The 26,216-nt window shown below is 33.5% G+C and overlaps 1 protein-coding gene across 1 annotated transcript; it reads left to right on the top strand.

Moving 5' to 3' along the window:
- Window positions 1-403: 403 nt before the first annotated feature.
- LOC137397503 (uncharacterized) lies at window positions 404-24,758 on the top strand. The gene is made up of 10 exons (XM_068083795.1): window positions 404-544; window positions 2,414-2,452; window positions 8,901-8,987; window positions 10,543-10,660; window positions 11,643-11,768; window positions 15,420-15,569; window positions 18,725-18,903; window positions 19,551-19,635; window positions 20,757-20,917; window positions 24,522-24,758. Exons 1-10 carry the CDS (start codon window positions 404-406, stop codon window positions 24,756-24,758), a joined length of 1,323 nt encoding a protein of 440 aa, XP_067939896.1.
- Window positions 24,759-26,216: the final 1,458 nt, after the last annotated feature.

Below are 26,216 nucleotides of genomic sequence, written 5' to 3'. Positions count from 1 at the left end.
TTAAATTTTATCATTCAACATTAAGCAAAGATACTAAAAATTTAAATTTTATTTTTCAAGGTAAAATTTTACTCAATGTCAAAAGTTATGGCATTTTTTCATACATTTAAAAATATAGTGTTGCAGATACGCTGAGCATTTTAAAGAACAACTGGCTTTTGCTTTGTAGAAAACTGTCGAAAATTGAAAAAGTTTCTATATGAAAGTAATTATTAAAGTGCACTATATCTTAAATATCTCTGAAACTCATAAATAGCTTAATTTATGCCAAAATAAAACATCAAAGCATTTGTTTTCATGCTCACAAATGCTATTGGTGGGCGTAACTTCACTAATAATAAAATTCCCGAGTATTTATTCAAAATTTAGTGTTTTCAACTTTATCATGATTGCTTTTAGAATAATGCTGTCGTTAGCGCTGCTACTGACAAGCCTGCTGCTAGTCAGCAGCACTCCTAGAGATGAGTCATCAGGCGTTGCAGGAGTCAGTCATGTGACCTTGACCGTAACCAATCTCACGGATTCTATTCGTTTCTACACCGAGGTACTCACGGAAAGCTTTTAGCGGCTTTCTTTAACATTTTAATCCTTTAAACCCTGACTGCTGGTAATCCTGCATTGCGCAGCGTGTGTCAGAAACCCTGACTGCTGGTAATCCTGCATTGCGCAGCGTGTGTCAGAAACCCTGACTGCTGGTAATCCTGCACTGCGCAGCGTGTGTCAGAAACCCTGACTGCTGGTAATCCTGCATTGCGCAGCGTGTGTCAGAAACCCTGACTGCTGGTAATCCTGCATTGCGCAGCGTGTGTCAGAAACCCTGACGACTGGTGTACCAGCATTCTCATGGCTTTGATTACAAATTTCGTTTTTAAGTAAAAACACAAACAAACTCAATTAATTAGATAGGGCATTAGAGAAAATTTTGTTCCATTGTTTACCATTTCGAATTACTGTAACAACTTGCTTTTTATTATAATAATTTTAATGGTACATTATGGCAAAAAAATTTGATATGGCTCGTTTGCTGGTATGGGATTGATGATAATGATGCATACGAAGATTTATGTCATACTAACTACAGGCAAACTCAGATAGCTCAAACTTCACGGGACCGAGCAAAAGTGCTCGAGTTATCAGAGCGCTCAAGTTATCAGAGCACTGTCACAACTTCATGTACTTATCAGTAGATACATGTACATATACGAACTATATATAAATGCAATGCATAGATCACTTGATGCAAATTAAAAGGTTTCTAGTGTAAAGTTAAAAAATTTTTATCAGAAAGTATAAAGATTTTTCTATCACTTGAGATTTGTTTGTTGGTTTAGGTGATGTGACTCCCAGGACGTTTTCATATTGAAATTGGCAAAACTTGATCGCTGTTGAAATGCTCAGAAAAAAGATATTTTCTTTTTGAGTGTTTTAACCAAGATCAATTTTACCAATTTTTCTTTAAGGTTATTTAAAGGTTACTTTCCTTTTCCTTTTTTTCGGAGGGCCATCATTAAGAGGATGTTTGGTAAAATTTGATTTTTCACAAACCTTTAAAAAATTCATTAACAAAAATATTTTGCCGATAATGGCAATAACAACACCTAAGAACTACTAAAAGTTGAGGTTTATCTCTATGGCTTAGAATAAAGTAATATTCTATAGCGATAACAACCGTCTCGGTAGCCGTTGGGCAAAAAACTGTTCGAGCTAACGAAGTTGAGTTTGAGTTATCGAAAGGAATTTATCCTTGCGTGGGAACGAACCAAACAAATCTGTTCGAGTTAACCATGTGTTCGAGATATCCGAAAGCGAGTTATTCGATTTTGACTGTAGGCCTATATTATTTTGAGTCAGAAAGCGATGATGAACATGAGGATACTGCAAAAAGCTTTAGAATTTGTTAGAATCATATAAATTTTAATAGTTTTATCCCCCAAAAATATAAAAATGTTTTTTATTATGTAACATTTAGTGTGTGTTTTTTACTTGTTTCTCAGTGTTTCACCAAATATCATTTGATTATGAGCAGAGTTGGACGAAAGTTTTATAATTTTGATATTTAATAAAAGTTTTAAAAGTTTCAACTTTATAATAAATTTTTCAGAGATACTGACACACATTGACAGCACACATTGACGAGTCAAAGTGTCAAGGATTCATTTATGCATTTTAATCTTGACGTTTTTACATAAGCAATAATAAAACTCAGATGGTCATTAAAATGAATGCAACACTCTATCTTTAAAAAGTTACTCCAAAGATTTTCGCCTTTCTCATTCCGGCACTAGCATGTTTATCAACGATTGAGTGCAGAATTTAAGCAGAAAAAGGCTTAAACCTTTTCAAATGACAATGTTTGCCTACAGACCACGCAATATGATTGTTGAAGTCGATTTCTTGTTGCTCAATTAAACAGCTACTTGGTGGGATGGTGGCTGATGAAATTTCTAGCCTGGTACCTACTCAGAAAGCAGAGTATGTTCATCTCTTAACAAGAAACCAGATGGCGGAAGAAGCTTCCTGTAACGGTGAACAAGAAAATCAAAGCTGTGAGAGCTTATCCAACTTACTTCAGGTACGTAGAGCACGCATGAGCAGAGTTCGTTTGAATGAACTAAGGCTATATACATGTACATAAAAAGCAGGCTATTTTAACCATGTTTTAATCTGCTTTGTCTGCAAATAGCTGTGAACTCGTATGAGTATAAACGATTTTTTAAATTAATTTATACAACTTTATTATCTATTAGGTCGGATGTCCTGTTTTTCTGTATCAAAATTATTTTGCAGTGTTTATGCAAACCAAATAACTCTTAAAATACCATATTTGTTCTTATGCTATGAACTAGATATAGTTGATAGACTTTTTACGCAGAACCCAGCAAATTACCTCTGAAAACATTCTGTCAAAAATTTTGTTTCTAGATAACATTATACAATCGTTTTCCGTAACACATATCCATGAAGATTTGAACAAAATGAACTTGAAACAAAAATTACTTTGTCAACTGGAGTATGACAAATCTAACAAAATTTAAAAACACCTAAAAAGCCTAAAACTAGGTTATAGCAGTGGGAGTGGCAGTGTCAAATGGGTTCAAAAAATGTTTTTAAAAAACCATCAACAAATTTAAAGTTTGTGCTGCTTTGCGAAAGATAAGTATGTCTTCCAATTTTATTATAACCAGCATTATGTAATCGACTTAAAAGCAGTTACACCTAAATTTATTACTGCTTTAATTCATCTATTTCACACACATAAAACTACAGATTGCGCTGGTGGTCTGTTGCACGTTTATGTTCAAAGGAACTCTTTCAGGCATAATAAATTTCATCACGTCCATTTTTGGAAGCGTTCCATCCTATCAGCCAATCACATATGGCTAGATTCGCCACCAGCGAATCACATCTAGCAGACTTTGCTCTACGTCAATACACTTTTTGGCCTTTGGTATTTGCCTAGTGAGTATTCCAAGACAAGCAGATATTGGTGTGTCTGCGTGATAGCCGCAGATGTTATGTAATTACCAGAAGGATTCTTCGGCTATATGATATGAATAGAGCAGGTGCCCTTGGAATGCTAAAGGTCAAAGGCTCACACTCTGCTATCACAGCTAAACCAAACATGCAGTGCTCGCAGCACTAAACAGTTGCTGTGGCGACTATGAACTTATAGGGTTGGCCACTAGGAAACCAAGGTGAAGTTTGGTATTTTAAAAGATGCCAAACAGAAATGGGTCATTGCCAATGAAGTGAAACAATTCAACATTAAATAGTGTTAGTCATACAGTCATGTATGACACAGAGTCTGATTAGGTAGTTTGTTATCAGCGAATATGCTGACAGGATATCTCCCCAATACAAATTTAATGATTTTGGTCGTTCACTAAAAGTTGAATCAGGTACAAATGGAGCTGAACTATGTATCTTCTCAAAGGCGGCAATCCTTTTTGTTTGAATTTGTGATGCAACTTAATAGAAACTAGGAGTTTTGACGGCAATCTGTTTTTTTCTATGATGCTTTGTTCACCAATGTGACAATATTCAAAGATTTTTTCTGCTATTGTGAAACTCTGAAGCAATTGCTTTTTGATAGTTGTTGACTGATCTTGTTATGCAAGTGCGGGGTATTAATTTGTGTACCAAGAACAGTAAGTGCTAGGGTATCTAGATCTTATGATTTCAGGTAAGTAGTAGTTTGTTACATTTACTGCACTGATTTAACATTATGGCTTTATGTATACAGGCCAACCGTCATGCGTCTAAAAATCTCATAGCTAATCCTCACAGTAGTTTTTTCTTATTTAAAAATTAAGTATAGGTATATAGATAGATGGATAGATGAATAGATCGATAGGTAGATTGATAGGTACATAGATAGATAGGTAGATAGATAGGTAGATAGATAGATAGATAGATAGATAGATAGATAGGTAAGTAGGTAGGTAGGTAGGTAGATAGATAGATAGATAGATAGATAGATAGATAGATAGATAGATAGATAGATAGATAGATAGATAGATAGACAGATGGATAGATAAATAGATCGATAGGTAGATTGATAGGTACATAGATAGATAGGTAGATAGATAGGTAGATAGATAGATAGGTAGATAGATAGATAGATAGGTAGATAGATAGATATATAGATAGATAGATAAATAGATAGATAGATATATAGATAGATATATAGATAGATACATAGATAGATAGATACATAGATAGATAGATAGGTAGATATATAGATAGATAGATAGATAGACAGACAGACAGAGAGACAGACAGATAGATAGACAGACAGATAGACAGATAGATAGACAGATAGATATATAGATATATAGATAGATATATAGATAGATAGATAGATAGATAGATAGATACAGTCAAACATGGATAACTCGTCCACGGATAGCTCGAACACATGGTTAATTCGAACATTTCCTTTAGTCCGTTCCCACGTAATGATAAATTGCTATAGATAACTCGAACTCAACACTGTTAATTCGAACTGTTTTTTTGCCCAATTGCTACCGAAACGGTTGTTATCGCTTTAGAAAATCACTTTATTCAAAGCCATAGAGGTAGACTTCATCTTTTCGTAATTCATAAGCGTCGTTATTACCCCCATCGGCAAAATATTTTTGTCAACGACTTTTCTAAAAGTTTGGTGAAATTTGATTTATACTGCGATGCGATGAATAGCACGGGCTAGCCGGGTCACGCGCGCAAGGATTTTCGCCACGCACATACAAAACAAAAATCGCATGTTGTTTTGTATGTGCGTGGCGAAAATTCTTGAGTGCGTGACCCGGCTAGCCCGTGATGAATAGTTTTCCGACGTTGATTCCGTGTTGAATCAACGTCGAAATGTTGAATGTTTAAAACGTCTTAAAATTTTTTGTAATTAAACGTATACGTTGTCTGAGCTACAAAAAACTATTCATCGTTTGACCTAAACACAGAATACGTGTGTACATTCAATAAGTATCTATTAAAAAAGCGTGAGTGATATAGAATGTACCGTAAAACCTCGTAAAACTTCTAATTGAACTGCCTCGGAGTGTTGCTCTTAACGAATCCTAGGTAAAGTAAGGTAATCTGCATAAACTTCAAGAAAAAACGGCAAAATTGATCGTGGGTAAAACCCCAAAAGAAAAAAATGTCTTTTCTTTTGAGCATTTCAACAACGATCAAGTTTTGCCAATGTCAATCTGAAAAACGTCCTGGCAATAACATCACCTCAAACAACAAACCAATCTCAAGTGATAGAAAAATCTCTATACTTTTTCATGAAAACGTTTTAAACTTTACATTAGAAGCATTTAATTTGAAACAAGTCATTTGTGCTTTTGATTTATATTATAGTTTGTATATGTACATGTATCTACTAATAAATAAGTAAATATATGGACTTGTGACAGTGCTCTGATAACTTGAACGCTCTGATAATTCGAACACTTTTGCTCGGTCCCTTGAAGTTCGAGTTATCCATGTTTGACTGTATATAGATAGGTAGATATATAGATAGATAGACATGGATAGAGACAGATAGATATAACCTTTATTATCATAGGTCAAGGCCACTCAAAACAAATTAAATCATGAGAGAAAGTAATGTAGAGGAGCAAAGTAAAATTATGCCCACTAAAAGAACAAGCTATTTTTGCATAACACTGTTCTATAATGTGGACTGAAAAGGTGTTTGTGTCTAGTATAGAGTAAAGTGGTTTGTTGAGGGAAGTAGGAATGTAATGGGTAGTCAGGCAAATTGGAGATGCAATCAGTGTATTTTAGACAGCAAATATCTCATAGCACATTCAGTTCAACAGCATTAAGGGCATTTAGACTCTGATCATAGCTGACTATATCAAATAGAGTAAACTTAAAACGTAACTTTTAAAGAATAATAAAACATTTGATATGTTGTGATTGCATTTTTATTGAGACAAACAATAAGGCTTTTGGTGTAAACAAAAATAAAGCCAGATATTATATATTTTACAAAAAACATTTATAAATGCAATAGACGCTTCTATAATGTAAATAATTTGTTCCTGGAACGCTTACATTATGGGGATTTTACGTTATACGAACACCAAAATTCATGTAAACGGCCTAATCTATTCTGAGATCATTCCAAACTTACCCTTTTAGCCCGTCAAAAAGAAAAAAACTAGACTCAACTATTTAATTTGTTGACTGTACAGTAACTGTAGTATTATTGGTTTGTATTAGCAACTGTTTTATTTTCTGTATGACTTTCACTAGGCTTATGGTTCACAATTACAGTAAAATTACAATAACTTAAGGAGAAAGCACACTTTCCATGTCACTTTTGTGGGCAGCAATGTCTATTCTTGAAACGAAAAATAATAAAAACAGTTTATGTTTCTAGGATAAAGCAAAACAAAAGTATATGTTTGCTATCATAAGTGTGGTGTCTGTTCATTCATATATCCATTGCCAGGGTCTAAGGTTAGAATGAAAGATATCTTTTGACGAGACTACACCTTGTGTCATTTAGCATGATATATAGATAGTAACACCTGCACCAATCGATCTTCTTTAGGTATTTCTGAATAATTGCACGATTACTTATTCTCTGTGCTTTATTGACACGATTTCTCACAGCAAACTCAACTGCCAGGATACTTGTATGTATATTAGAGGTAACTCTGCGCGTCACTTTCTCTCCCAAGTGTGGCAAGATGGAAGGCGATATTTTTAGGCTAATTACAAAATTATCGTTATTCAAATAGAATTTGAGAACTCGCCTGACTTGACACTTTATGAAATTTTTTTTCGTAGTACGAAGCAAAAACTTCACGTAAGTTTGTTACATTATGTGGAGGTTAGGTTATAGGAGTGTCTACTGTATAAGCTAGTTAATCAAAGTGATGGCACGTGACTCATACTGCACAGAGATGACAACTCCAGTTGTCTTCATTAGATAGTTTACCTTATATGATATTACTCCAAATTGCTAACCGTACAAATATACCTTAGCAGTATTAGTTAAAATTTTCAGAGATAATTTCACAGACTTCAAGATATACTTAGGACTATGTTGCCGTGATAGTAATGTCTTATTATTATATTTGCTAATGAGGGGAAACAACTTCTGGTTTAGGCTATTAGATTGACCAATATTGGCAATTAGCAGAAAGTTCAGATTTGTTTGCATTAACATCAGCAAATAGCATTACAGATTAGAGTTTCAACCATATTTTTGTATCATCTCAACCAAATACCAGGTTTTATCAAATTTCTTAAGTCTTGAAAGTAAAGAGAAAGATCCATGATCTTTGCAAAATATTGACCAAAAAAAGTTGTGACATTATACAATTACATTGTATATTAAAAACATTCAATTTGAACAAATTTATTTTTAAATGCTTTCATTTTTCAAGTTGTTCTAAAATCAAGCAACTTTTTAAATTTAGATTAAAGAAAAAGACAGTTTAAAACATAATTGTTTGCATGTTGTTCAGTTTATAAAAATCCTATAAATTCACAAAACTTAATATTATGACCTATGGCAGTTTATGATGCGACTTTTGTTATTACAAGTAAGATCTCCTGTTTCACATTGGTCTTATGTCTTATCAACTATAGCATTATATAAAGATTTGTCCTATAATAGTTGCCCATCGCTAGAAGGAATGAAATTTTGTTTCCTCAGCTTACAACTTATCTCTTTTTATCTTTTTGTGCCTACAGCAGTCCTTCCTGGCCATTATAACAATTTACCATTTTAACATGAACTGCTCAAATAAGAGCCATATTGAGTTACCATATGAAAATAATTCATTTTTATAACGTTCCTGAAGCAGCTCGGCCACCTGAGACAAATCAAAACTGCTCAAACTTTTAGTGTGCCACACCTGGTAAAAAAAGAAAAGTGATATTCACAATATTTTTTAGTTTGAACGTTAGTTTTTTATTGGTGGTACGGCGGTTGTTTTTTGTAGTCAAGATCAAGATAAATAATAAAGATAACAGCGCTGCATTATTGTGACAGAATACCAGCTAATGCATTTCTTAACATTTATCCTTTCTACTAGAAACAGCTCTATGTTATTCATGCACTTTTTTCAAATTTAATAATGGCTCCTGTAATGTAATAAGACTCAATCAATCGATCACAAGGCTATATACTGTGCAATTACTTTTCTTCTCCCACCATTCAAGCATGCTCCATCACTCTTTGCAAAAAAAGATGGTAATTGAATAATGACAATCTTTAACAGGTGTCCTGGGCATTTGTTGTCTTTGACAACATTATGCTTCAGCTAGTGCAGTTCACAGCAATGTCTGAGTCAGCTGATGCAAAGCTTGCTGAGGAAGATAAGGCTGAACCAAACTCACCACCGCATCCACACATGAACATGATGGGAACCAAGCTCGCATTCTGGGTCATAGATGAAGTTGACATGGCTGACTACGCCAATAGGCTAGAAGAGGAAGCGCATAATCAAGGCTTCAACAAGGTGCGTGCTGCCAGATATTATGAACAAACAGATGCACAAGTAGTTTATCCATAGTTTAGTTTGGTTTGCTAAAAGCATGGCTTCAAGCAGGGATTCTAATTGCAACACATAATTGATTGTTCAGTTATGTTTTACAAGTAAACAGTTTCTTGAAAATCTACCAAAGGCAAAATGAAAAATAGTTCTAGTTATATAAACAATCATATATTTCAGGGTAGGGAATAATAAATATATTAACAATAACAATATAAAGTAGTATCAGCCAAATTGAATGAGTAATTAGAATGCAGCATTTGCTAAAAAGTAGAATGTATTGCATAGCTTATTTAAAGTTTTGGCTTTATTGGGCCATTATAGGAACAATTTTAGAGTATTTTGTGGTGTATTATTATTATTGTAACTAGTATTACTGTTTGCTATTAATATGATTATTATTGATATTAATATTAGCCTTATTGCTACTATCATAATTGCTTATGTTGACTTTATTATAAGTGTTGCTGCAATTTTAATTCTTATTGGCATTATTATCGTTACCATTGTTCATGAGTGAGTGATATAAGAAATTTTTAAAAAGTATGGTTTTTCGGCGATCGACATGTATATCATGGTTTAGCAGTCACCAGTGCGAATAGAAATATACATGTTTGGATATTTTGCATGAATGGGAATCTCCACAAGATTTTCAAAATACGGTAAAAGCCAAAGATACCAACAAAGGTTAGACAACTCCTGTAACGGAGCTTTATTTACTTCCTTAAACTCACCGCCTATTACTTGGGCTATGAGCAAATTTTGGAAGTCAAGGCATGCTAATGTATATAGCGGTCAGTACAGTTTAAAAAGTAATTTTATCGATCGATTTCTCAAACAACAGCTTGTTTCTATAATGCAAATTCGATTAAACAACAGATATATATATTATGTCTGATATATTATATATATCAGACAGACTTACTCTTAGCCCAAATAACATGTGATGAGTTTAATGACATGTTAAATAATTTGTGTGTAAAAGAGTTGTCTAACCCTTAATACTATACGTAGAATCTCTTCTCTTAGAAATCTTGTGGCAATTTCCTTCAGGCAAAATATCACAAAATATGCATGAACTAGTTAGCTTCGCTTTTGCCCGAGTATTAATGAAAGGTTACATTTACTTATCGTGTAACTCTTAAAGTTTCATTGTTTTTGATAACCAATTATGAAGCGCCACTCTCCGAAGTACACTCAGATAAAGGAGATATCCGAGTGTACTGTTATATTGTGGATTGTTATAAGAACAATAAGAAGCAGTTAAAATTGCAAACTAATAAAGCTTAACGTCTATGGTATTGTCACACTCGTGTAGAATATAAAAACAAAGTTTTGTGATATATTAAAGGAAATAATAAGGCGAACAGGGACTATCGAAACACATTGGTGCGAAAAGCTGCAAGCAATGCGCTGAGATAGTTCATTAGTTGATTATAAAGTTTCTTGTTAGATGAAAAGGCTTATAATACTTTAGGCTCTTTGTGTGGATGTTCTTTCACTTCAGAACTCTGTTTGCCAGGTAAGTTTTATGCGTCCCCTACTGCTAGCCAATACAGCGGGGCACCGAGAAGCTAATGAAGGTGTGCACAGTCTCAGAGATGACAAACTTAATGGACTCTCTATTGGATACGCTGCAGGTACGAAGCATATATTTTTTCTTCTATTAAACCATGTTGTTCATTGCTGGATTGTTTAGGTACTTCAGACCGTGCTCATACGTCTGGATAAGCAATATTTATTTTTACATTTTTGCTATTTACGTAAAGGTTTTTCATGTTGATGTGTACATAGCTTGAAACTATGGCTACAATATATTTACCCCGGCAATGTTGGCCTTCTGCCAAATCTAGTGTTCCTAAGACAGCCAAACATGCATGTGTTTTTACCTTCTTGTGTAGGTACCCTTGATTTTTATTTACACTAATGACATATTGCGCAATCAAGCAATCTATTCAGAACTGCTATGATTGTTTTTTCCTTAGCAAATATTTACTAGTTATATAAATATCAGTGTTAACCTTTTTGTCTTTTTGTTAAACCCAGTTTCCAGTTATAGCTATGAAAATCTAGCAATAAAAAACCCGTACAGCACAGAAATTGATCTAGGGACCTCCAGAGCTAGAGGTGGGAACCTAATCATTAAGCTACACAGAGTACAATGAATTCATTGGGCAAATAGTCATTAGGGCCTATATTGGTTAAGATATTCAAGCTTAAAGCGCATTCTTGGGGTTAATAACTAGCACTGTCGACTGCTACGCGCAACGATTGTTAAGCTGGCTCAAAACGTTGGTATTGTTTTAGTAAAGATTATAGAAAAGAGCTGGTGGCTTTCCAGATAAGTTACACTAATTTATTAGGTAACTATTCTACTGAATTACCGGTGCAACGCCAGGCATTCATTTAGTCTTCAACAATTGTAAACCACTATTGGAGTAAGATGTTATCAACTGTGAAAAAATCTGAGAGTTGCAAAGCATTACAAATAAACACCATCCCTATGGACCAGTTCTGATGTCATCAAAATCATTCGCATAACACATCCACACCCACCCATATATGGATTTGGGGCTTAACACTGTTAGACTTTGGTATGTATAGCTCTATGAACCTTGCCAGGTCCAGATGGAGAGAGCCTTAAGTTTATTCAGTTGGTCAACACAAGTCGCAGAAGCTTCCAGAAACATTACTGTGCTAGTAGAATGGTGACGTCAGCACTTCTAGATAGGAACTATGTGGATCGGTGTAAGTAGTCCTTCCTTTAACAGATTAGTCTAGAAAAGCTCAGTATTGGCATACAGAAATAAAGTCTTGGATAAAATAAAAACTGACTATTTTATATCCAACAAAAACATGTTAATAGGTATTGACATATGTTAATATGTTAATTAATATTCAGTGGTGTTCGGATTGAACTGGGCTCCTCCGTCGGAAAACTAAAATTCCCATTTATAACATTGCTACTCATTGTGAATTTAGTGAATAGCCATAAATTGTATATTAAATTAATCCTCTTTTTGTTCTCATTTCAAATATTTAAATCAAACAGCTATTAAATTATGCATTTGTATGATTGCATAGGTTAAATTCTAAACATTTTATATTTGTAATGGTTGAAGATAACAATCTGTACAGATATAATCACTCCACATACACTTTTATCTGTTTATTTTATGTCATACTCTATATATATTCAGAATTCAGCCCACATAATCATTCAAAAACATGATAATACAGCTGTTTGGTTTACATATTTGAAATCAGGTCAAAATGAGGATTAATTTAATATACAGACGGTTCCCAACCTACGAACGAGTTACATTCCGAACGATTGTTCGTAAGGTGAATTTGTTCGTAAGTTGCTTCAGTGCTATATTTTGTATTATAATTTATGTTTAAGGCCGATATAAGTATATTGAAGGTTTATATAAGTATGTTTAAGGCTTGTATAAGTAACCTGTATTGGTTTGTACTGAAAAAAATATTTAATAAAATGGAGATAATACTTTGGTGGACGCCGGGCCATGACACTGCATTTCTTATTTATTGTATGTCTTGTCCTTTTTATTATATTGTTGTTTTAATCGTTATGCTATCACTTATCATTGTTGTCTTATTTTTTTGTATGTGTTGTGCGTTTATTATATCGTTGTTTCACTCGTTATGCTATTGTTATATCTGATATCCCGTCATAACACTATCAGTTATCGTCACTTATATTGTTGTCATACCAAAGCATGAGCGGTCCTATTTATTCACCTTTTTAGCCGGTGTTCTTACCATTTGCCGTTAGCCGGAACGGTTGATATTATTGTATATACTGTAAAGGAGCGCGCTCACTTAGTTGAGCAGAGCAGATAGCCATACGCTCCTCAGCTAGTGAAATTTCCTTCGCTAAGAAAAAGCTGAATGAAACCACACGCACTCTCTTCTTTTTATTTATTAGTCTAGATCGTGCCAAGTAAAGGCCGGTAAATCCCTTTACAATACATACAGTAAAAATAAAAAAGTTCTTTGCGCACTGGAGATACGTTCACGCACTAATGCACTGCAACGAACTGGGCAGAGAAAGGTGGATGCTGGGTGGTGCTTCCGAGTAGTGCCTACGCGCGGACCTGTTCGTATGTACCATTGTTCGTAACTCGAATGTTCGTAAGTAGGAAACCGTCTGTATAGTTTATGGCTATTAACTAAATTCACGATTGGTAACAATTTTTTAAATTAGAATTCTAGTTTTTTAATAAATGGGTCCAGTTTATTTTGCTCATCATTGTATGTCATGAATTAACATAAATAGAGGTTTTAAATAAGTAGTGTTAAGTGCTCAATACTAAAGGATTGGTTGCTACTGTATAATCTGACAATAGTTTCTAAGCATAAATAAAGATAACACTCATTTATAGTGGTAGACCGCCCACTTATACCTCGCTCATCAGATTGCAGTAATATCCAGTGTTGAAGTTAGAAAAAAATACTGCATTGTACAAGATTCGAACTCTGACATTCGCTTTAGTAGACCAACACTAATCACCTGCGACAATCAACTGCTTTGCCATATTGGGAACAACTGTGCAGATTGGTGTTACAACGCTCACCAGACTGCCAGGGTAATAGTGGGTATAAAAATAGCTCTTGGAAGTCAATTGCTCACTGTTGACATACATGATGATAGGCGGCAATTGAGTAAGCTAGGCACCGTTGGTGCTGGATGTCATGGTGAGAGGCACTTGACATTTGCCTCTCACTTTGACATAAAAATTGTAGTCTGAGATCTTTGTAAATAGTCGATCTTTATAAGATACATCATCACTTGCTGTATAACAAAAGTGATTGGTTATTGCGACAATCTTTAGTTAATTTGTCGTCTCATCGCCGATCTCATATTGTTAAAGGCGTCGTATAGAGGATAACTCTAAGTCTTTAGGTATGTTCATCGGGTATCCATCCTAATGACAGATATTTATTTCAAGCACAAACATTAAGAGTACTTTATAAAAAACTGCTAATCATTAAATTTATGCAATATTTATCATTATTAAAGTAAATTGTTAAATTTTCCTGTTTAAAAAATCTCAATGTTTAATTTCAAAAGCTTACTTTTGTAAAGCTAACAAGGAAGCAGCACTGACTTATTATTCATGAATATGCTATGATGTTGCCAAACAGTCGTTTAAACTCAATAAACATCAAAATACTGTTCACTTAATAAACTTAGCTTAACACCTGACCTTGCTTGCCAAGTCCTCTGTGGAATTGGCTGGCATTGAGGGTTAGAGTTGACACTAGTTTCTGACATTTGGATAATGATAACAGTGCATGGCAAGTCATGCAAGTGTTTGTCTTGCTACAAAAGCAACAAGGTGTCTGCATGCCGGAACTTGAGTGTTTCTATTTACTGACCCTTTTCCGGTTTAACTGGGGATGTGAATGCTGGTTTAGCTGTAAATTGTTAGTATTAAGTATCAAAGGTAAGCTTATCTCGATGTAAGCATAAAGTACCATCCTTGCAACATTAATCCTTGTGACAATCTTTCTAACAAGAGTTTAATTATGATTTGATATTAGGGGCTTGTGAAATGTTTTTATAACAATTTCCTCTAGCACCACAGAATACGTCATGATAATATTTTTTAGCTGACAACACCTTTTCTGGCATTTAGTGATTTAGTTTTTTAAAGCCTTTGCTAGCATAGGACTGCGTGACTCTTCACTTTTAATTGTTAGATAGCTTCATAGATATATCTATGTTATAGTATTTATATAATAAATGTATATGCGGTAAAATTTATGTAAAAGCTAAACAAAAAGTTAGATTTATATTCTTTGGTCAAGTTCTTGACAAGTTCTTTTCTTAGATGCGATTTATTTTTCTGTTAGAGTTTGTATTTTATACCTTTTCAGAGAGTGACTTTGCTCTTGTTGTCAAACACAGTTGACCTTCCTTTGTTCAGACTAATACGGACTACAGCATATCTGAACATTGAAAAAGTCCAGACATCGAAAACTGAGTGGTTTGCAGTACTGCACAGTGCATTAAACAGCCTACATATATCGCACACATACTCCTAGTTTACAACATGGTACAATATGCATATACAGTATACATGATAGAGTAAAATATGGTTATACCTGCAATAGAATGCGGTATAAAATAAATAACAGTAACAATAACAAAAAAAGTTACAGTACAGCACTCACTTGTACACATACGTTGCTCGCGTCGCTTGACATAAAATTCACATATCGGTCAAAGTTTTTATTCTTCGGAGTAACACAGCTGCATCGGACAGTCGTCTTGACCTTAGGCGTTATCCGGACAATTGAAAGTCAGGGAAATGAAGTCCGAGGAAGGGAGAATCACTGTATGATACATTTATAGATTCATTCTATTTTTAGGTGGTCAATACAAAAATGGGCATTCGTCACAGCTGTATGGTATCAACCACATCAGTGTGGCTACTACAGACATCAACAATAGCATCAAGTTCTATGAAGGAGTTTTAGGAGGCTACCTTATAGATGATGTTCAACCCAGCAATCTTCAAAGTATGTCTTACAGATAGATACATTAAATATAGTAGCAAGTATATACAAGTAGCTATAGGTGAGTGTAAGTAGGGAGTTTGTTCTGTAAGTAATTATGGCACAAGTAGACATCAATGAAATCAATTATTCAATCAATTAATGATCAATGAATTATTTAACAGTTTTAAATTACATTAAAACGAATCGTTAAAAATCTCTAAAATTATGAAAATCGGAAATTTGTTTTTGAAAAAATCTGTATTCACTCTGTACGTTATTTGGTTGCCACATTAACAGTAAACTCAAGTACAATGGATTGGTTTTATAGTAGCTATACCTCTGCCATGTATTAACTCTTTTTCTACCAAGCGCATGCAGCCTAAATATGTCTAGTGCACTGAGCCAAGTAGTAGCAAAGTTTTAGCCCTCAAACAAGGCTGCGCAAAAGCTGCTGAAACTCATCTTCACCTTGTTGTAGATCCCCAGATAAATATGCGTTGGGAGTAGAGAAATTTTTTATTAAGGTGATATTTTTTGCTTGCAGTTAAAATACAAAGATTTTTTAATCTATGTTGCAACTTGATTGATCTATGAATTTTTTTACAATATTCTGAATTAGAGGGCGTTTTTGGATTTTATAAATATATTTAAGCTAAATATTAAGGCCGAAAGGCTTGTAGAAATTTTCCTGTATTGATGGAATAATATTAGTACATTTCAATAGGTTTAGAATGTTTGTCATTGATTTTAAATTAACAAACGCAATTTCACCCTGCCTAACATAATGCCATTGATTGACCCATTTTTTTAAAAACACACTGATATTTGAGGATATTGCCTTTTTTATATATTTTTAATCTACGTAAACTAAACCGACTATACAAGCAGTCTAAATGCAAATTACGCGTAAATATGTATGTCAGTCATGGATCTAGTATCATTTAGCAAGGCTTATAGCTGAGTAAAACCGTATGTGCAGCTGTCAGTGTTACCATAGAAACAACGAGCACCATCAACACACTTTATCTGTGAGTTCTGATTACAAGCGGAAGATACAAATTCAAAAACGAGTCACTTCATTGACATGAATTTATACCGAACTTGTTATTATAGGCAGAGTATAAGATTGTGCCCTAACTACAGGAGTTCTTTGCTGTCCACTGTGTATATATGGCCTGCATGTGTACAGGCCATATATACACATAGGTACATATGGCCTGTATATGTATATGGTGTATATATATATATAAACATGTGTATATATACACATGCGTATTCATAATGTTACCACATGTGTACATGGTGCTACTGTATGTGTACTACATACCATGTACTGTGTGTATATGTGACAATGACGTCGTGATCTCTCAGGAAGCCGTGTAATTTAGACACACTCTAGCGGAACTGACCTTCATCCTTTGCTATTTCTGAATAGCTGTAGGGCCAATCAGCTTCAATTATAAATGTCAGATACATGCTACCCTAGAGGCTTGTATCGATTTCTACTCTTTCATAGCAATATTAGTTTTGAGTTGTCACGGAGATTAGCAGCTTAAAGGCAAACTCTTATATATGTTTGTGATACTTATATTCATCTTTCTCCAACTAGAGTTGCCTAAGGTCAAGGTCGTGTTACTTAAGATAAAAGATACATTGATGAAGCATTTTGTTGTCAACTTGGAATCCTTGCCTTTCTCTGCTTCAAAAATATCCTTAGCAGATGTTATTATTCCTACTGAGTCAAAAATAAAAATGACAACCAAGTTTGCAGTAAGCCAGACTATAGATTATACAATGTGTCATAACAATAGAATACAAACTAATGCATTGTTAGGTGAGTTTGCAAAATGTTCAGCCGGCTCTGGTCATTCATCAACATCAATGTACTATTTAGGGGCTTTTATTACTTTATCAGTAATAAGGTTTTATTATTGTATTAAAACTTGAATAAATAAATTGTCATTATAGCAATAACTACTACCACAATATTTAGTATTTAAAATTTATGACAAATTGGATATTGCTCACTGCAGGTAAGGTCTAAAAGATTGCCATTAAAACCTGTTAAAGAATTTTTCAGTTTTAATTCATTCTTTAAAGGGTAAACACTGCAGAAAAAGATTCTTTCAATGTATAAAACCTTGTATGTAGTTTTGTACATTTTTATGTAGATTTTTTTAGTTTTATTTTACATCTTACAAAAGGCCAATATTTAGAGAAAGGAATGCAGTGGTTATGACAACGAATAGTCACACAACGTTTGATAACTCGTATTTATGTAACTCCATAGACATAGCTACCAGTTGAGTTTGGTAGAAGATGGATTATAAGTCTTTTTTTCAACTGGTCTAAAAGCCAGTCACCTTTTTTGTCTTTAAAGCTGTTAACTGTAGTGTAGTTTGATTTGATCCCCAGCCAAAAGTTGAAGACAAGGTTTACTTTTAGCTTTGGATGAAGTTAGAAATAAATATAGTGTTTGCTTGTTAGACTTTTTTGCTGAGGATTATAATCTTTCTAAGGTTAAGGATGCTTTTATGATTATTTCTACCATTTATTGAATCTGGCGTTGAGTATTATAATAGAGTATAATAATTATTATATTATTGTATTATAATGGAATATTATAATTCTGGTATCCTGGTGCAGTGGTTAGTACGCCGGATGATAATCATTAGGTCAGTGGTTTAAATCCCAGTAGGTTTATTGATGGTGTTATAAAAGGCATCAAACCACAATTGCTCCTGCACTCCAACTAGCTATCACGTCGGATTCAGTACAAGATATGGTTAGCATCAGTGACCAAGCTATAAGTCGAAAAAGCTAGCAGAAGCAAAAAGATGTGGTATTCTGGTCCTCTCTTTAAAAACATTTATTTTCTTAATTATAGTTCTGTGTGTACAGAGGAAAGATGATCATAGGTTACCATAGTTTAACTGTTTTTAACAAGTAAATGTCACGGTGTCAAATTAGAACAACGCACATTTCTATAGATAAATGATGTGAATATGATTGTAGTTTTTAATGGTGTTCAAATAGTCATCAGTCTAAACTTTTTGTACACTTCAACAACAGAATATACAGTCTGTTAAATCAAATGCTATTCTTTGTATAAAATATAAATTAATTAAGTATAAAAAATAATTCTCTTTTAAAAGAACGATTCATGTTTATGGCAGGCCCGGCCCTGCAGAAGCTGCTGATGAAGTTTAAAAAGTCCCCCAAACACATGTCAAGACCTCAGCCTAATGCGGAGAAAAATGTCGAAGAGCATAAGATGTCTTCTAAATTGGCAAATGCAAAGGAAAAGAACAGCAAAGATTCAGAAAAAGATGTACCAAGAGTTGTCCCGTCACATGTGAGAGCTGATAACTTCTTTACAATGCTTCAAGCATACAATTGTTTGTTAATTTTCACTTGTGAGAATAATATTAATTTTTCAAGTGTTTTCAACATCCATGAAGTTGTCTGCTTGAGATCGAAAGAAAAAATTTTCATAATTTTCATAATGCGGAAATGATTGATTTATAAGGGTGTTTTAAAACAAATACGATTCTGTTTGGAACATCAGTAGACAACAACTAGATTAATTTGGATTTGCCTTCTTTACAATAATACGCTGATAATTACCTTCAGTCTATTTATTCTCAGATTATTCTGAAACGTAAGAAGCCAATAAATGACTATATGCTCATTTCTGTCACTTCCCTTCAATTGTTAGAAACATGAACAAAAAATTGAGGCGTTGTTCTTTGTTTAAAATATTTTAGGCATGTCTTTTGGTGATTGTTTTTAAGCTATTTGTACAAAACTAAGAGAACAATAATCAGTTATTTAATGCCAAAATAAGAAATCAATCTATCAATCTAGTCAAAATAACATCAATCTATTTATTGTAAAAATAAATAAAACAATTAATTTCAAGGTAGCCTACATGTAGTGAATTAAATCTGTTGTAAAATTTTTAATATTCCTATAGCATCTCACGGTGTTTTTTATTTACAGGTGAGACACGAAAGCCCAAGTATTGCCTTGAACATGAGATATATTTTATTTGGAAACATAAAAATGGAGATTATCTTTCTTACAGGTAAACAAACTGTTAGCAAGGCTAACAAACGCTTTCTGCATTAGAATGACTCGTCTCAAGCTAGCCACATTTTCAAAAACATTTCAATTGATTGTTTATTTATTTTCGCTGTTCACCTGACCAACTTATTTGATTTTATAAGTGCAATGAGACTTGATTACAGCTGACAGTTTATAAAGCAGACGATCTATGCTATTAAAAATATGCTAAGGCATTTGCATCGAACGCAAGATTACCTGCATATAGGTAGGTGTAAGTCAGCACTGTCGATAGGATTCTAGTTTGTTGATCAAAGAAGACAACCTGCTGCTCTGTTTCGCAAGTCATCAGAAGCAACTGAGAAATTTTGTTTCAATGACTGGAATGCAAGAGTTTGGCCTGAATTTAAAAGGCTTCTTGAAAAGAGGATAACTCCACAACTTGTCACGAGGGTTTTTAATAAGTTTAAAACCTTTGAATATTTGGATTTTTTGCCTGTGTAACCGATCGTTGTTACAACTTCTGAAAAAAAGGCTTTTATGTAAAAGCAGAATAAGACATCCAGTGTTTCAAGCCACATAATTGGTAATGAGTTATCCATGAACTCACACCTGAGCATATTGGCCCCTTTAGCCCCTTTGCCCTCTCAGCCCTCTCGAGCCCCTTGGTCCCTTTCTCCCTCAGCCTTTCGGCCTGCTCAGCCTCCTCAGCTCTCTCAGCTGCCTCGGGTCTTGCAACACCCATTCCATTTTCAGCATTCCCTATGTTCTCATCATCTTAACAGCATCAGCGCTCTTCATTCAACAAGTATTCAAAGAGCTTTCATCAGCACAATCTGCATCACAAATGCCAATTTGAAGTTGCAGAGTAGCAACAGGCACTGGTAGCTTAGCAACCTAGGAAACTTTAAAACCTTAAAACGTAAACCTGTCTCACATCTTGCTAGTCATTGAACAATATGGAACTAGGTGCTATTATTGTGATCAACAATAGAGCATATTACTTAATTTCATAACATTTTAAGATATTGTCAAAGTTGGCTTTGTACACCTCTGTTATTATTTGTAATGTCATCTAAGCTTACACTTTTGTGATACAAAATTCAATGTCATTTTTCGCCTGATGTGTTAATGTATTTGAAGGTATTCCAGACGGAATGGAAGGAATGTTAAAGAATCTTCATTCTGCAGGATCTCCGGCAAAGAGCTTGTTGCAGCCAGGAAACATGGAGCTTGCTTTTGCCTTTCACACTAACTCTACCCTTCAGTCCTTTGTCAACAGCTCCAGATCATCTCCAGATCAGGTAGGTTTCTTGCATTCAACATTACACCACTTTACCAGAGAAGACTTTTCTTCAGACTTGACTCATAATCAAAGTCAAAAAAAAGTTGACCTTGATCTTGACTTCATTTCCTTGACGTTGAATTTCTGTTATTCTGTTTAAACAAGAATAAAATGTTTTTTATCTGAAAAGAGCTGAGTAAAATAAAGATTGCTGCTAAAATAACAGAAAATGAGATATAAATAAATAGGTCTTTTATTAAAATTTTTGTGCGATTGTCAACTTGCTTTATGTAGTCATAGGTATAATTCTAAATTTAATATTTTTCTGCCTTTTGCTATTCAGAGAGACTGAAACACGCATGAGTTAGTAAAAAGTAAAATCGCGCAAAGTTTTGATAAAACCTAAAATTTCACAATCAAGTACATAATAAAGATGTACCGAACAATTTTATATATACACTGTATCTATAGATATTTGTTAGCGTTTGTATATATATGTAAGCTAATCTAGCGCACAGAAAAATGCGCTATTGGGAACAGCTAAGATCTTGAGGCGAGTGCTCAAACTCCCAGGTCTCTGGTAGGAGACCCGAGTTAGAGCAGAAATTACCACCCATACGGGTTAACCGTAGTGAGGAAACAATTTATATATATATATATATATATATATAGTAAAAGAAATACATGTATGTATTTATAATAGATATATAGGTATTTATAGATATATATACATGTATATCTCAAAGTTTGTCATCAGTCTGTTGTCTGTCTGTCCTTCAGTATGTCTGGCCTATATCTACTAAAATTTTGGTATTAAATAGCTCGCATTCTGCTGGATGTGAACTCAGGAAGAACACATCCAAGGATTAAATGCCACTTGCCTAGCCCCAAGTCTACAAAAGCTGTTACGATTCATAGCTTTTACAATATATTGTATACACCTTTTTATTGGATCGCTCACACTAATTTATTAAAACTTCATCAACTCTTTGAAACATGGTTTTTAGTGTTTTCATGAATTTTTGCTTTCAGTTTTTTGTAAGGTTCAATTGCTAAATCGCGGTCAAGGCCAAATCTTTTCACGAGGACAATTGTGTTATACTGAGTAGAAATAGTGTCTACAATCTCTCTCCTTTCAGTCAGAAAAAGACAGTACTATCTCATTTTTACATTTATATTAGTATCAAGAGGTACCAGTATTATCATATTCAGAGTTTTTTTAAATAAAGGGTGGCATTGTAATTTTCAAACACCTGGTCAAACTTTTTTGGATTTGGTAAGATAGATTTTACTCTTTTCTTGCACTACTGGTCGATATTTGCGTTCAAATCTTTTAGCAGAGCAAAAATTTAGTAGTACAGTTAAAAAAGTAGTACAGTTAGTACATCATATACATCAGATATACATATATATATATATATACATATATATCAGATATATATATGCTGCATATATATATATATATATAGGCCTATATATATATATGATGCATATCATATATGTACATATATATGATGCATATCATATATATATAAATATATATATATAAATATATATATTTATAAATATATATATATATATATAAATATATATATATATATATATATATATATATGATGCATATCATATATATAGGCCTATATATAGGCCTATATATAGGCCTATATATATATATATATATATGATGCATATCATATATGTATATATATATATGATGCATATCATATATATATAAATATATATATATATATAAATATATAAATATATATATATATATATATATATATATACTCATGCTACAGACAGTACTGTTTCGGCTATTGAAACCTCATATATATATATATGTATCTGATAAAATTAAAGCAAATTAAAATCAGTAAAACAGACTATTACGTACTTTAGATAAAACAAGTCATTACTAATAATTTCATCCTTGCTGAGAGCAAGCTTCAGATATATGTATACTAGTCAAATGCTTAGCATTGCATGGGTATTAAAAAGCAGCTTATAAACAGTGGCAAATAATGTACACGTAGTTGCATGTCACATGTTATTAGCCTAGCACATTGCTACACTTAATTGCTATTGCTATTCCTATTGCTAAACTTAGTAGTAAGAGCCATGAGAGCAAGCTTTAGTGACATTGCACCGTAGCGCAAAGTGCTATGCGTATTTTAACCTAGATAGCGACTCTTATCGCCCAATGAATCCGCTGCAGCTCGTGTAGCTCTATGGGTTAGTCTATCACCTAATGAATGGAAGGTTCTGAGATCACATCTTCTGTGATGCGGAGTGTTCATTGCTAGATACTAATCAGCTATAGCTGAAAAGATTGAATGACAGACTTTGAGATTTATATATATAAGATATATATATATATTGTTTTAGTAAAATATATACATATAGTTCACTAGAATATATATATATAAGATATATATATTATTTTAGTAAAATATATACATGTACATATAGCTTACTAGAATATGTATATAAGATATATATATATATTATTTTAGTAAAATACATACATATAGTTCACTAGAATATATATATAAGATATATATATACTAATAAATTATTTAAAAGCAAGACTTATCTTTTTTCTCAGCTACTGTCAGTTTCATGATATTCTCATTCATCAGGCTGTGTTGAAATAAACAAGATGGTGACTAATCTCTTCCTGGCTATTTTTCCCTCCTTTAGTTCTTATTGTTTAATTTCCTCTTCTTCTGATTGGTTGTTGGTTAGTAGCTACAAAATGAGAGAGAAGATAACTTCTGGAATGACGACAGGTTGAGACTAATTCAGATTTTTTATTAAGTGTTGCTAAGTCAGGTCTATTAATGATGTAGTATTTTTCTGTCAAACATAGGTTGCACCTTTTGCTGGAGTTGTTGTATGATTTTGTTTGTTTCAGTACAGTCCAGTCTAGTTTGTAGTCAACGTCTTGGTCTTTCAGTTTCCAAATGTGTTTGCTTAGTTCAGTTGCGTTTCGCTTGGTGCTATTTTTGATACTAGTTTTGTGGTTACTATATCGTGTTTTAAAGTCAGTTTCACAAAGTCCTATGTATGATTCAGTAGTATTGTTGTCTAGTCGTGTCACTTTGGCTTGGTATATCACACTTTTTTGCAGGCAGTTTTCATTAAGTGGGCATTCACTTTTGACTTGGCAGTTACATTTTTTGTCATTTACTGGGGTTTCATTGCTTTTTCCAAGGATCTTTTTGTTGTGTGCATCAATTTTACTCTTCATGTTGGGCATTTTGGAATAGCTATTCCACAATTCTGACAGTAGCTGAGAAAAAAGATAAGTATTGCTTTTAAATAATTTATTAATATATAGCTGCTCCAATATATTGTTGAGCACTCTAATTTTAGTAATACTAGTTCATAATTCTTAGGAATTTATAGTTTAAGATATATATATATATTATTTTAGTAAAATATATACATATAGTTCACTAGAATATATATAAATATGTAATATATATATTTATATATATATTTCACTAAAAGCATCTCGTCTCTGTGTCATGCTCTAATCATTTTTCTCATGTCATGCATGGTTGCTGTCTATTTAGTTGTTGATAAAACCTATGGTCAAGTTTGGCACACTATTCTAGAATGATGTCGGTAGCGCTATAAAGAAAATTGAAGAAGGCCCATTGAGAGGATTGGAATACAGTCTCTTTGAAGGACCAAGCAAGGAGTCAATCAGTTTTATTCATTTTGGCGGTGAATCTAAAAAACGTCTGCATAATAGCCTTAGAGACTACGGCTCAGTAAGCAGTCTTTTTCCTGATTCAAACCCGTGGGCCTATGATGGTTACGAGGAGGCCTGTGGAAACCCCTTGTCATAAACCAGTGCCAACCACAAGTGAACACCAAAGTTGCTTATACGTGTAACCCTTATCCGTGTATTTGTGTACCAAGCTGCATTATTCCTTTTGATCTCACAGGCTATGTGCAAAGAATTCTAACGTCAGTTTTAAGCAATTTTATCTGTTGTAACAACGCATTTATATAAGATTGAAATATGTATTTTAAATTATTTTATTTGAGCGTTGTACCAAATTCATTTCAAACTAAATGCTTCTGCTTTATTATATGGTAAAGAGTTTACCATCAATGTTTTCTGTTTTCAATTATTGCTTAAAGTTACTGTGTCGTAACTGCTGTCACTTGTATTCATCGTAATAATTGAACGCTGCTCAGTGCTGGGTAGAGTACATTAACGTATCAATAAGTTATTATAACTTTAATTTTATATATTTTATGTGACATGATACAAATAAAATAATATATTCCACAGATTGTATTATATAACGGGTTGGTTAAAAGCAGTTGCTTTGTCGCATCTATTTCTATGCGCGTGTGTGGGTGTGAGTGCGTGGATGCACACTTGCACAGCTGTATGGGTGCATGGGTGTGAGCGCGTAGGTGGATTGGTGTGTGGAGGCGTAGGTGTGTAGGTATGTGATTGCATAGTTATGCGAGTAAACCTTTCAAGAGTTTATGCTAGCAACAAAAGTATTTAAAATAAACAGAAAAAGAGTTCAACGAACTGAACAGTTTTCTACTTGAAGGCTTGGAGACACAATGTATACCATGATTTTAAATAATTTTTAAGGTGTTTTTATGCACTCAAGCAGAGTAACTCAAAATACCACAAATTTTAAAACATTTTAAAGATGAGCTTACACTAAATTTTTGTAGATTTTATCAGAAAGTATTGGTATGTTTTTATCATTCGCCATCGTTTTGTGATGTTTGAGAGGGTTTCACTGTCAGGATGTGTCAAAATAAAAATTGGCAAAACTTGAAGGTTAAAACGCTCAGAAGAAAACACGTGCAAAATGATGTCACTGGTTGTTATTGTTGCTATAGTTGATATCAGTTATTGTGGTCAAGTTGTAGAGTTACGTGTCTCTATTCTGTCAGTTTCTTTGCAACTATAGATATCATAATCGCACCTTCGCTCGATCTGAGCGTTTTTATCACAATCAATTTTGATCTTAGAACATCCTGGCAATCAGATTACCTCAAGCATAAAAAAGGCAAATGATAGAAAAATACCGATACTTTCTGATAAAATCTACTAAAGTTTTGTGCAAATACATCTTTAATAGGTTAAATAAAAAGTTATTTTGCTTCATGAACTAAAAGAATGTTGATCAGTGTATAGTTATGGCTTCATACTCAAATTCTTAAAATTTTTAGTTTTTTAGTTGTTTCACGCAATTAGTAGTTCATGCTTTTGGCTGTTTAGCCTTTAACATTTAAAAGCTCTAGACATTTCTCATGCATGCACTCATGAC

Source organism: Watersipora subatra, chromosome 5 (genome assembly GCF_963576615.1).
Source record: "Watersipora subatra chromosome 5, tzWatSuba1.1, whole genome shotgun sequence".
In the NCBI taxonomy this organism is placed as follows: domain Eukaryota; kingdom Metazoa; phylum Bryozoa; class Gymnolaemata; order Cheilostomatida; family Watersiporidae; genus Watersipora; species Watersipora subatra.
Note: the sequence above shows the minus strand (reverse complement) of the source record. Positions and strands in the feature narration are given on the sequence as shown.

Bases quoted from the DNA above. Each gene is read 5' to 3' on its own strand.
- LOC137397503 (XM_068083795.1), top strand. From the start codon at position 404: ATGCTGTCGTTAGCGCTGCTACTGACAAGCCTGCTGCTAGTCAGCAGC. The intron at 11,769-15,419 runs GTAAGTAGTCCT...TTCTATTTTTAG, and splicing joins TAGGAACTATGTGGATCGGT to GTGGTCAATACAAAAATGGG. The intron at 18,904-19,550 runs GTGAGAGCTGAT...TTTTATTTACAG, and splicing joins CAAGAGTTGTCCCGTCACAT to GTGAGACACGAAAGCCCAAG.